The sequence below is a fragment of the Tympanuchus pallidicinctus genome, unplaced genomic scaffold (genome assembly GCF_026119805.1).
Source record: "Tympanuchus pallidicinctus isolate F22 unplaced genomic scaffold, pur_lepc_1.0 scaffold26, whole genome shotgun sequence".
In the NCBI taxonomy this organism is placed as follows: domain Eukaryota; kingdom Metazoa; phylum Chordata; class Aves; order Galliformes; family Phasianidae; genus Tympanuchus; species Tympanuchus pallidicinctus.
The window spans coordinates 92,472-106,516 of NW_026294743.1; the positions used below are offsets into that span (position 1 = coordinate 92,472).

At 36.9% G+C, this 14,045-nt stretch overlaps 1 protein-coding gene across 6 annotated transcripts in view; it reads right to left on the reverse strand.

Annotated features, from left to right (window-relative positions):
- The window catches only part of ARFIP1 (ADP ribosylation factor interacting protein 1), a 38,617-nt gene continuing 24,572 nt past the window's right edge, over positions 1-14,045 (reverse strand). For all 6 annotated transcript variants that reach the window (XM_052690129.1, XM_052690125.1, XM_052690126.1 and 3 more), the window contains 3 exons: positions 10,566-10,723; positions 7,253-7,427; positions 1-1,584 (listed from right to left, as the gene is read on the reverse strand). In XM_052690129.1, coding sequence (XP_052546089.1) covers positions 1,429-1,584; positions 7,253-7,427; positions 10,566-10,723 — 489 coding nt within the window. In that variant the 3' untranslated portion in view covers positions 1-1,428. The remainder of the gene's footprint in view (positions 1,585-7,252; positions 7,428-10,565; positions 10,724-14,045) is intronic.

Below are 14,045 nucleotides of genomic sequence, written 5' to 3' on the forward strand. Positions count from 1 at the left end.
TTTGGCTGCAAACATCTTTAATATGAATACAAAATTCACATCGGATATACGTTCTGGGGAATGTAAACTATTACAAGAGATTCTGACAGAATCAAAACATAAAGAAGACTGTCAGGCCAAGAATTTAATGAGGAATGATTAAAAAGTTTGATTTACCGTTACATTACAATTCTGTTAAGCACTGAAAACTTTAAGAATGTCAGCTGAAAGGCATTTGAACATACAGTACATAAATCATACAATCCACACAGTTGTAAATAACATATCTGAAGTATTTCAGTTTTACTTCATAGAACACAAAGCAACGTAACATGTGCAAATGAGGACTCCAATAAACTGAATTTAAAATGGTTATGATAAAACTGACAGAATTTTACATTTGACTACACTACAGACGGAGAAATTAAAAAGAAGTATCCTCCACACTGCTCTCATTACTGAAGTATGCTTTTCATTTAAACAGAAAAATCATACTGGCCCAATCTCCTCACTCAGAATTCTAACTGCCCATGAAGGTCAACTAAGCTTTTACTTGTTCTAAGTACAAACAAACAGCATTTATAGTCTCCTTTCCCATGCTGGGAACCGACAAACTGTTTACATGAAAAGGGTTTTTGCATCATGTACACTGGTTGAAAATATCTTATAAAAAGGCACATACCTGTGATTTAAGGCTAGTATGGTTGTTTTTTCTTTTCCCATAAAGTAAGATTCTAAATGAGATTAGTACATCGTATGGTTGGCTTCACTCAGCAAACCACTTGGTGCAAAGCAAAGATGTGTGCTTAGAAGCCTCAGACTGCCAGTGATTCTTGCTTTAGTGTTTTTTTTTTTTTTTTTAATCTCTACAATGGAAAGGTACATCTTTTAAAAAGGCATCTGCTACAATTGTACTAGTCAGAGCCAAACGCTACTGCTGCCTTATACGCATGTACTGCATACAAGCCTCATATTATTAATTTGCAAAATATTCTTTTAACTCTCTCCTTTTTAAAAGTCATATGAAAATTATTAAAGATGTTTTCTCTATTTGTCTATAAAATACCAGATGTTGGTACAAATCATGTAAATCTCCATTTGGAAATATTCTGACTAGCCACCAAAATGACCAGAAATCACAAACATAATTCGTCAGTGCAAATCCATATAGTTTTTTTTTTCCCCCTCCCTCCCTCTCCCCCCATCCCAGCTACAGAAGTAATCACCAGCCTTCACGTACAAAACGAGTGCTCTATATTTGAAATGATAGAAATTATGTTTAGTTACCTTAAAGTTACCCATTTTCCCAACAAATTCAGTTTTACAATGTCATAAAAGGGAAAAAAAAAAATTAAAGCTCTCTGTGCAAGAATCACTATAACAGTCCTCCAACCCCAACCCTTAATTCTTATTAAAGATTTTAGGTTAACATTGGGTCCTCTTCTCTCATTACTGTTCTTCAAGCCAGGATGGAGCATCTGCTCCAGGAGTTTTCAATTTGATGTGAAACTGTTTAAGTGTCTGTTCAAGCTGCTTTTGATTCCCAGCGAAGTATGCTGCAATAGCATTGTGAAACAGGACAAGCTGATTGTGCAAGACCTTCACCTGCAGACAAGGGCAGACATTCGTTAAGATGAACATTCAGACACTGTCTGTCGTATGTCCATTACAACAAAATAGGCTTATTTGAGATGCTCAGACTTCATACAAGATTCAGTGCGAGTTTCAAAATAGATATACAAAATGCAAATACAAAATTCTGTAACATTAAAGTGATCCAGTATTTTCATAAAGCACACTTAACAGTCAATAGCAACTCAACATACATGCATGGCTCTGAGTATTATCTCCTATTTATTTCCATGGAAACTACAACAGATACAAAGAGCACAATAACATTGTTTAACAGAGCAAATTCTCAGCTACAAAAAATTTTTTCAACATGGTCACCACCACTAGCAATGCATTTTCAACAGCAATGAACGAGAATCTGCATGCTGCACTCATAAAAATCAGCATGACTGTCCGGAACACAGCTTGACTTCCATGTTGCTGTCACCACTGCTAAAACGCACCACCCACCGCCTCACTGTGCTCACATCCACTGTCTGATTTCCATGAATGTTCAGCAAGTGTCAGTGAATTTCAGTGAGTGTCATTTTTTCCACATGCAGGAATTCAATGCCACATCTTTGTACCATATGCATTTCTTTGTCAGACTGCCCCTCTACTGCCATCCGTCTCACAGCAACAGCATGTAATAGGATAGTGGCAGGAAGGTTCACCTTCAATTGCCATACCACCAACATCAGCCTCTGACATCCTGAGCTAACAGAATAAAATAGGAGGCACTGCTTTCAGAGCAGCCTCCACACATGGACTGAAAGCAATTCACTAAACAGATGATGCTATCACCTACCAAATAATTGATTATGAATACTTGCTTCTTTGAAAGTAGATGCCACGCTGCTGCTCAATATACTTACCTGCAAGCCAAGCACAGCACTTGATAAACACATTCAAATATACAGTTCATTCGCCCCTCATACAAAGAAGTGTATTTTCTAGTTCTTGTACACTTAAATCAAAAGCAACTGATGCTCTTTCCCAACAATATTTCTTTTTGCCCACCTCTGGTAATGCAGGATTTGCAGCACTTGGTCACTGTTTTGATTGTAACACGTGTAAAGTAGTTGTGAAACACAAAGCTCCTCACAGCAAGAACAGTGCAGGCAGAAGAGCACAAGAGCAGCTGGAGGACATCTCTGTTTCTCTTCTTATCTAGTCTACAACATCAAGCTAGCTGATCAAGTCTAAGTCAAACAATTGTGAACGTTTTCAGTAAGCTCCTCAAAGACATGAATAATGACTAGTACGATGAAAAGGCATCTTCCCAGCTTTTCCCTGTAGCCAAAACTCGTCCTTTTTTTCCAACCATGTATTCTCAGCCCAGCACAGCCCTACTCTTGCATCAAAGAACCCCACTACTTCAGCTGGTGACCCTGGGCCCATTTCCAGCCTACAGGAAACTTCATCCAGTTTGCCAACATGGAAGAGAACAAAGAAACGGAGGGGCTGACTGAGCCCAAAGGGATGATGACATCAGCACAGTCCAAAAGGGACAGTCTACTCCTATCATGATGGGATGTAAAGCTGTCCCTGGGTCTGGTTTAGTCTATGACTACCATTTGACCATGCTTTTACAGGTTATTGAACTAACATGCTCTTTTGAGATTCATGCGATTTAGTTTATTGCCTTCATTCAAGAAAAATGTTGAAGTAAAAAACGCTACGCATGCTTTTCACAGAACATCAAGGTTGGAAAAACCTACAAGATCATCCAGTTCAACCATCCACCTACACCACGTTCTCACTAGATCATGTCCCTCAACACAGAGTCTAAAGGTTCCTTGAACACCTCCAGGGTTGGTGACTGCACCACTTCCCTGGGCAGCCAGTTCCAGCACCTGACCACTCTTTCAGGAAAAACAGCATTTCCTAATGTTCAGCGTGAATCTCCCCTTGCACAAGTTAAGGCCATTCCCTCTATCACTAGTTACATGAGCTGGGGATCAGCCACTTCTCTCGCTACAACCTCCCTTCAGGTAATGACAGAGAGCAATAAGGTCTCACCTGAGCCTGTCCTCCAGACTGAACAATCCCAGCTCCCTTAGCTGCTCCTCATAAGGCCTGTGCTCCAGACCCCTCACTCAAGATGTTACTGCTCCTTCCTTGCTTCTTCAGAAGCTGATTACTAAATGAATCTAAAAAATAGCTGTGGCATCTCCACTAAATTTCTAAAAACAAACAAAAAAACCCCAACAAATACCAACAAACCAAACAGAAGCAAATCCTGCCACACTACTAAGAAGTATATATCCAACTCCTCTCCTTTAAGCTCTACAATGAAGCAGCAGTCAGCAGAGACAAGAGAGGAACCTCTAATATATCAGATCACCTCATGTCCTCTGAAACAAAATCTGAAATCATAGCTGAGAACTAGAATACGAGAATCCAAGTTCAAGTCTGGCCAGATTTCCCTGAAAAAATTTCAGTCTTTATTTCCATAATCACCCACCAATTCCTGCGTTCACACTATTTTTCTCCTTAGCCCTGCATTGGCAAAATGTTCAGGCAGTTGTGCAGTCAGTTGGATTAGGGAGCAGATCTAGATTAAAATTAACCAGACAATAATGTATTTGCTTTAAGCTCTATCTATGCACAGCTGCAAAAACACTTTTGTAAGCACAGAGAAAGCACAGCCAGGGAAGAGGCATAGACAGGAGAAATAGACCACTTTCTTCCAAGTCTACAAGTCGCTGCTAGACTGCAGCACTAAAGGACAAGTGTTAAGCACTAAGTTGTAGCATCCATTCCAGGGAACAATTCCAGTTGCTAGAATACAGGTTCCAATGTGTGCTTAACGTGTCTGTCCAAAAGCCATCGTGACTTTTCAGTCGAAATTCATCTAAGTTGTTGTTCCCTCTTAATAAACTATATGCATATTTATTCCTAACTAAAAGCTGAGTAAGCACTCCATAATACACCTGGCAAACTTAAGACTCAAAGTAAAACTGAACTTTGTGGATAAACAAAAATAGATGTAGTCTAAGAAGAAGATGCAACTTTTACATTTTGTATGCAAGATAATGTAGGCTGGAATTGAGTTTTCACCCCTGGATATTCTAAACATTTAAAGTTTTAAAAATATTGTCTTCTTCCCTCCATACATGCTTCCCTCTCAACACATTATTTTCTGTAGCACAAAAGGTAAAAAAAAAAAAAAAAAAAAAAAAAAAAAAAAAAAAAAAAAGAAAAATAGGCTGCTAAGCTTGAGACTCTACTGTCCTAAATCCTTTATCAGCATATAGAAGACTCCAAAGGCTTTAAAATCAGCAACAGAAAACTTACACTGCTATCATACCATTCTTACTGAACAAATATCAACTTACCTCTTGATTCAGAGCCTTTACAAAATGTATTAATAATAATGACTAGAGATTTGCACACCAGTATATTGTAACGTAAGTCTGGTAATGCCATGCCTTGTTTGATGTAGCTACTCAAATAACTATATTTGAGTTGGTTTAATAAACCTGCAATGTGGTGTGTTTTCCAAAACAGTCTACAAATGAAGTACTTCATGAAAGCCCAAATAAAACAGTATTTTGTATGCCAGATCTTTCCTTATTTTGACCTCTCATTCTATTAAGTGGGCAGTAATTAAATTTGGGCCTAGGGATGATCACACAAAATAATCGGGAAGTCCATGTTACTAGGGATGTTGTATCAGAATAACTACTAATTCCCTCCCTGGGACCACTGTAAGAGCTCAGCAATATTAAAATTGCTCTCTCCTTTGGAAGTTCTGCATCCTATATAGTCTTCAGTGTAAGCCATCTCCTAAAAAGTGAGTGCACCACACCACCAGCTGAAGCAGCTGTATTACAAATACATATGCAACTATACCTATCAGGCTCTTCTTCCTCCTCCTTCCAGTCAGGCACATGCTGTATTTATAGGTATTTAAATTATGAGGCATTATAGCAATTGCCATCACATATCTTTGGAAGAAGTAGAACATCTGATTGTAAGAATTAGATGTTCGTTTCTGTTAGACTTAATACTTACTGATTATACAAGTTAATGGTTAGGTCGTGCTTGGACTCAAAGATCTTGGAGGTTTTTTCCAACCTGAGTGATTCTATGATACTATTTAATAATCCTTACAACATAAAAAGTAATCACCTTAAGAGCAGTCACATATACTTCATATATGCCTAAAAATTAGAAGTAGTGTCTATAATGGGTATTATGGTTATCAGTTGGGCATTTCTGTTCACTAATACTAGCTGAAGGATCAGTATGAGGTCTAACAGGAGCTTCACTACATTGATATTGACAAAAGATGACTGGCACTGGACAAAGGAATTAAGATGTCAGACTGGGAAGAAACACATATCACTTCGGTAACCACTGCCTCCCACTGAATCCCAGGAAACATTTTGGGCAACAGAAGAATAAAAACCCAGAAATGGATGCAAGCTAGAAAAAAAAAAAAAAACACCTCACAGATTTAGAATTAAGGTTAAACCTATACAACTTATATAAAATACTACAAAGTAAGTAGAAAACAGCAGGAGGAAATTTACTTCAGTAAAACTCTTAGTAAAGAAATATATAAGCCAATATTTGAAAGTCCTATGTCTTATCTGGGAACAAGGTTACATGTTCCCGTTAGAAAATATTTTGACATCTCCAATATCAAAACAAAGAAGAGTTAACCAGTGATAAAAAGGTTTAAGCATGTGACAGTCCCTTCTGCACTTTTTTTTTTTTGGGGGGGGGAGGGGGGTGAGCAAGGGGGGAAAGGGTGGGAGGGGAAGCAGTAGGAAGGAAAAAACAGTCTTACAGAAACGAAATGTATAGGCCGCAACTGTTAACAGGATGCTTGATCTTAACTCAAGAACATCACTAAGAAGCTAGCTTCACTGGTGTTTCCTAAACAACCTAATTAATGAACAAAATTCAGATATCAAAAGACCATCTTTTTAAAAATTTAATTAGAAACAATTTAGAAGGACACTGTTACCAAAGAAAGCACAGTTTAACAGTGTGCCCTGTTTGACAACTGTATTTTTGTCTGGCAAGCATAATAAGAGGGGGGGGTAAGAGTCCTGTCATTAGGAGGGCAGAGATGAAATGGCACAGCTCGAATGAACACTTCTGGGGACAAAAACTTCACGCCTACAGTTCAAAAGTTTAGAATTAGGAAACTGTAAGGGCATTAACTACAGAAAGCTGCAATTTTCAATTCAGGGTTGTTTTTTTTTTATTACAGTAAATTTTATTTTGAAGAAACCTCTTCACAGCTCTTTTTAATTTCGTGATGCATATCCCCCAGGACAGCACTATTAGACGTAAATATTACTGTAATCTTAAATTAGGAGTTATATGCCTTTATTGATTAGATATTACATTTTTCCTTCCATGTCAATACCTATTAAGCCTCCCGTATCAACCAAAAACTTACTGCCATAAGATTTGTCATCTGTAATTGCAGTAACTTAATTAAGGGCTTTTAAAGTTGTCTCCTCTAGAACTATATTATCCACCGGTAATTCTACTTAATTCTGAAAATTAAGTTTATTTTCTTGGCTTGCTCTACTTCTAGATTAAAATGTATTTTAAGATGAAATAGGTAAAGCATTTTTAGCAAAGCAGACTTCCAGGACAAAAGGTAAGTACAACACTAGAAGAAGGTGTAGCTTACCTTATTTTCTTCCAGAAATTTCAATTTGATAGATACATCATTACGCATTTTGTCATATTTCTCTTTATGCACTTGAAACATCTGTTGTGATTGCTCAATCTTTGGTAGAGTGCTTGCATCACGAGGGCCAAGATTAAGTTCTTCCAGGTCTGTTCGATAAGCATCATATTCAATCCTGAGAAGAAAGAGGGGTAGGAAAAAATCTAAAGGCTAAGTGCCTCAAAACAGACTTCACATATAGGGCCCAATTACAATAGCAAATTAACAAAGCAGTCAAGTACAGAAAACAGTGATGAAACTTGTCAATTTTCTAGATAAATAGGAGGAAGAAAAAACAACACTCTTATGTACATCATATAAAAAAGCCTCAAAAAATACCCTTGCCCTTCTGTTCCTGTCTCACCCACATGCTTCCAACCTTTTGTTTTCATGAAATCATATAATGGTTTGAGACCTCAAGGACCATCAACTTCCTACTCCCCTGATGCAAGAAGAGTTGCCAGCCACTAGATCAAGTACTAGATCAGGTTGTCCAGTGCCCCTACAGTCTGATCCTAAACACCTCCAGAGACAGGTGCCCTCCTTGGGCAGCCTGCTCCTGCTATGTGCTGGCCTCAGAGATCAGGTTCTTTCCTGGAACATCTCTGCTTATTAACTCAGTTATCTAGTCAGAACTGGTCTTTTGTCATAAGAGTTTTCAGCAAGAGCAAGCGAAGCACTAAGAGCTGGACATCTCCTTTAAGTGAGCACTGGCTCACTGTGTCACAAAGATTTTAAAACGTTCCGATTACAGTCACTATCCCAGAACTGTTTTGGAATTTGCCTGCCCTAACAGAAAAGCTGAAAGAAAACATTTTATTTATACCCTCCTGATGCTCCATCTAATTTACGTAGGAAATCAGATACACTGGACCAACACAGCCACTGAGGGAGCTGAGTCTCAACAATAAACACTTAAGTTACTCAAGTAAACACTTAAGCTAATTCTGCAACCAATGGTTATATCCAGCTTGTAAATAAGACTAAGCGTTTCCTAATTTATCTACCCAAGTCAGCAGTAATTAAAAAGTAAACATGTGCCAACAATAAAAAGCACTAAATAAGAAATTCTGTCCTAGGCACTGCTAGTGAAAATGGAACTCATGTTATGCACGGGCACTTGCTTGATAACTTTTTAATTGACCCATCTAGTCTTCATATAGTACTATCTAAAAAACAAACAAACAAACAAACAAAAACCCCACAACTAAAAACTAAGCCTCCTTGATATCCTTCCATGTTAGCTGGTACAATGACATTAGTTAGATCACACAAAGACATACACAGTCATACCTTTTCTCTTGTTTTAATGGAAAAAAATATATATATATCAAAATAGTCTTTAGAATACTTTGAAGTTGTATTTTATTCTATCTGGCACTGTCTTTAGAAACACTGAGTACATTTTCGTTAACAAAATTATTTCATGTTAAGTTTTCTATTCATCAGTATAAAGCATTTTTAGGTGAGAAAAGCACCTGTGAAATATTATGAGTGTAAGGATATCAGTGAATTTCTCTTCTGCTTTCCATTGTTACATAAAAGCCTACTGAACAACGGATCCTTGCCAGATAAACTAGTTTTATATTTAAAAACATTAGTACAGATAGATGAAACAAACAGAGTAACAAGCTTTCTCTTTTTTTGTTCCCCTTGTCCTGCTGTACAGTACTGCTCCTTTGTACAGTGCCTTCAGTGCCATGGAGCACTTGACCAGGTACAGCAACTGACAATAGCCAGAAATCAGTCAGGGTCATACACAGCCCTGCCCAAAGCAGGGCTCTTCCTCCCATAGTTTTCTTTTAGTTTTAAAATAATGGAATGTTCTGTATCAACATGTGATGGATGCCAATTTTAAAGGAACAAATCAATCTATTTCTGGCTTTGTTAATACTCTCTCTCACATAGATATTTCTGAAACTGGAAGTAACAGAACTAAAAACTGTTAATACAAACGACTTTGGGGCTGGTGGCACAAGCACTCCAAAAGAATACATATTTTCTGAGGTAACAGTAATTATAGAATTCACAGCGCTTTTCCTGATTCTCATTATTTAAAGAATTTAGGAATTAGTTCCAAAAAGGAAACAGATGAATGAAGAACTCACAGAAGAGTGGGAAACTGATGAGTACTGAAGTCCAAGTGGAGAAAGGAAAGACGAGGCACAGAAATAAACGTGAACTATTCTCTCACTGCCAAGACTGGTTATATATAAACATATATTTGCTTTGTCAAAGCAACAAAACACTTTCTTTAATGAATGAAAAGAAAAAATCATGAAGGTATTTTAGGAGGGAAGAACCATACGTTCAGAATAACTGACAAGACCAACCGTAAGTTTACTTTATATAACGTTTCAAGAAAAAGACTCAAATGTGTGGATGGATTTTTATTTCAGTTTAGTTCTTCACGTTGAGGCTAATTATACTTTTCAGGCCGTTTGAAAGTTAAACTAAATATCAAAGCAATGACTTGCTACTTTGCTTATAAAAATGCTTCAGCATCAGAACAGCAATGAAAAAAGGCAGGAAAAAACCTTCAGAACTCAAGAAACCAGGAATTTTGACTTAAAAATAGCAAAAATAAGTGTGCATTAACTACATCTTTCAGCAAATTATAAGACAGACATATACTCTTTAATGAACCTGAAAGTCAGACAAGAACAAAGCATCAATAAAGACCACAACTCCAACCACACAGAAGGAAGCCTGCCTTAAAGTTCTGCACTACATCCAGAGTAAAGTAAACTCCAGAACGGGAAACCCATTATCGACGGCTAGATATTATTTGCACATTAAGAAATGCCTCTTTGTTTTCCCCTTTCTAGACCAAACTTGCAACTTCTACATGAAAACTGAAGTGTTAATTACATGCACTGGGCATCAAAAGAAGCTCAGTATAAATTGTCTTTCATTCAAAGACGATTTTCACTAATTACAATATAGCTAGATATATAATGGTTCACTTTGAACTGTTATTTGGTGTAGAAAATCATCTTAAGCTAGCAGACAGGGAAATAATAGCTACTAACTTGTCAGAGAAATAAAGCTATGAAATAAAATTACGCCTACAACAGAACATTTACAAAACACTTGAAGACATGTAATGAGGTGGCTAATGTTAAAACCCAGTTACATGTGAACTGTGTTATTCTGACAAGGCTTACAGCTAACAGGTTAGTTGCTCAAATACAAGAACTAAACTGGTAGAAAGTTTTTTTTTTTTCCCTGAATATTAATTTATAATGAAAATAGCTAGACATAGAATAACTACCTGGCACTTTCATATTGTTTCACAGTCAATAATGTATCCTCAATTGTTTTATTCACCAATGTATTCACACTGGCAATAAAAAAGTTAATAGCCCCGAGAAGAGTCTCTCCATTTTTAGCTAGAAGTTTCTGCGTATCTGCATTGTAGCCAAACTCCTCCTATAAACAGAGAGCAGAGAAAACAAAACTGCACATCATTTCAAGTCATAACATTCATCAGCAACTATATAAAAGACAAAAACACAGACATACAAATTCTGCCACTTCTGTTAGGATACAGTTACAATTAAACATGCAAGATTTCAATAGAATCTTCAGTTTACAGTTTTTATGAAATCTCTCTAACATCAGTAAAGTACTATTTACAGTTTTGATACCATACGATGTTAAATGCTATTTCAGAATGATTTTTTCCTTCAACTCTGAAATCTTAAGTGCTATTTAAAAATGCTGATGTAACTTTCACATTGTCATTCAGCACTATTTTAATCCATCATCTCTCATGTGATTGCCTTGGTAACTCTTTAATACCAACAGTAATACCACTACATTAAATACAGTAAAATAACTCATAAGGGCACACAGCATTAATTAGCCTGTAATTTTTACTCTTGACACATTCTGGAAAAAAGCACTGAATTTAAAAAGTCTTACCATGTTTCAATAGGCTGTAAATGACCAAAAAAGCTGAGCATTATAACAGTTCACAAGTAAAAATGTACATTAGCTACAAACTTCAAAGCAATCAGGCAGAAATTATTTCCAAGGCATTTTAGTCACATTTGGATATGTGATTCTTAATGCCTTTTTTCTTTTTTTTTTTTTTCTTTTCTTTTTTTTTTTTTTTTGACAGCAGCATAAGCACTGACCAAGGCTGCAACAATTTTCCTAATGCATGGATACCAAATAAGTCCAATTATTTATGTCATCCATATGGCATCTTCATATTCTGCAGATGGGAGTTCTCATAAAACAGTACAATTTCTGGTTGTAAGGATTATAAAACATAGGAACATATTTGGAAATCGGTCTTTTTAGCCTTGCACCCTGCCAATAGCTGAGTCAGAAGTGCTGTACTCTCCCATTTTCTTTTCATCTGTCTAGATGAGATGCTGAAGCCAAATGGTATTTCATGTAAACATGAATGACTTCATGACAGAAAGGCTAATGGACAAGGGTAAGGGAAAAAGCCTCTAGAAAAAGAGAAAACGAGATGCAGTGGAAACAAGCAGTTTAATGGAGAAAATAGAGAGAACTTAAGGCAAATTTTCATGAGCTAAGGGCCTACAAATGCTGCTAGAATATTACCATCTCCTTTCTTTTAGACACTGCTTATGTATAGGCAGCCAAATCACTACAGATGCTGTTGAAATCAAGAAAAATATTTTTCAGCTGCTTTTGCTCTGACATTGCTAACTAGATAGCAACATGAGCATACAGGCAAAGACAAAAGCAGAAGTAGGACTGCCCCTCTGGCAGTATTTAGTGCTATCTTTCCCTCCTCCAGGCAAGACCACAATTTGCCTTCCAGCTGGTCCCGTGACCCAGATTACTGCAGGCACAAAATGAGCAAAACCACCAGTTCAAAGCAGGAGGGTAAGAAGGATGGGACTGCAGTGGTGTACCATATTAAAACGTGCTAGTCACCAAAGCTGTCTTTTTACTGGTTCGTAGTTTCATATAAAACTTGAGTTTTGTCCATGACCTCTGCAGACAACTCTTATGAAAGGCAGGAAATCCTTTCTGTATGGGAGTTTATACTCAGTTCATGCTCTATGCACAGGTCAATTACAATTGGAATTCACCACTCTATATAATTAGAGGCATATGAGCCTGGAACCAGGAGTTATCTTTGTATCCAAAAGAGAAACAGCAAAACATATTGAAGTAATGTCTCTGTAGATACCATATTAAGATCTTATTTTGTTAACATGTACAAAAAAACTACCTATAACAAGTTATGCTTCTTTTTTTTTCCTATTTATCAAATTAAACACTGAACTGTTCAGAAATTTTACTTTTTGTCCTGCACAAGATTCGGAGGCAATGTTATCCAAACATTCAAGAACAGGCCAGGCTACAGATGGCAACGCAGTACAGATTAAACAAAGGGAAAACACAAAGAGGAAACAGACAAACATCAGGCAAGTCTCCAAGAGGCAAAGGTTAGATAACTTTTATTACAGCAGCAGAAACCTTTATTTAATTTTCATGAACAGCCCCATTCAATAATCTACATAGGAGATGAATGACTGAAACAAATTCCAAGACCAGTAAAAGATGCTGAAAGGACCTGGAGGAACTGTATTCCCACTAGAAATACAAGCTATTCATGAAAAAACCGTTCATTAAATAAGAGCATGATTCCAGATTAATCCAGGTTTCGGAAGAAACATCCAGCTTCAGCACGCACTTCACAACAATCGCTAACTTCTGCCACAAACCACATACCCATGGTCAAGAATCAACAGATAAAACTACTCCTCTTTGGAGATTTTATTTCTTACCTGCTAGAAGTGGCATATTTTGAGATCTTCATCTGTTAGGCTATAATATTAAAAATTTCTGTACCCCAGTGGAAGTCTGATTTTTTTTTTTTAAACTAGCTATTGGTTAAAGTTCTTCTACACAAACATTTACTCCTCTTTTTCCCTATAACTCAATGAGAATAGGCAATCATGAAAAGGGAAAAATTAGAGTGACATTTAATAACAACAAACCAAATTTGGGCTTTTTCATTAGCCACATTCCAGGGAATCATTAAGCCCCTTGACAGTGGTTTCCCAGGAGATCAGGCAGAGTATGAAATTGATTTAACACTGGAAGTACAGAAGGATTTGCATAGAAGCAAACCAACTTATTTTTTGGTATGCAACACCTACCTTCTCTTTCTTTACAAGAGTTTTGTGATCAGTAATGAAGTGACAGCGCTACATAAATTTGTCAATGTCTAAGAACAACCCAAATGCAGATATCTGAAGATTGCCTTCCTTGCTCAGAAACTCCAAACACAAAAGGAAAAATTAGTCCTCTTACCATCATTATTATGATTAAAAAAAGACTACAAGATGGAATCTCAGTGCTTGACTCTACTACAGAAAAATCATTTACTCACATTAAACATGCAGCAGTGAAGTAATGCGCCCTACTCTACCCACTGCCAGGCATATTTCCCCAGAGACATCCTGTAATTGACATGAAGTAATGCTCCAGAACACTTTGACATCTCATTAGAAGAAAAAAGGAATAGTAAAATGCATTTTCTATACAAAGCAAAGCTGTCAGTTGCCAAGTCCAATCATCAGCTAAAGGCCAACATTTAGAAACACTTAAGAACTACAATAACTCCAGTGATATCCTACAGTTTTAAATGAATTACAGATGCTTTTAACAAAAAGAATACGTAATGATGTTAACAAATGTTTATAGGACCGGCTGCTAACTACCACACAATCTGCACGAGTCAATTGGGCTTATCTTC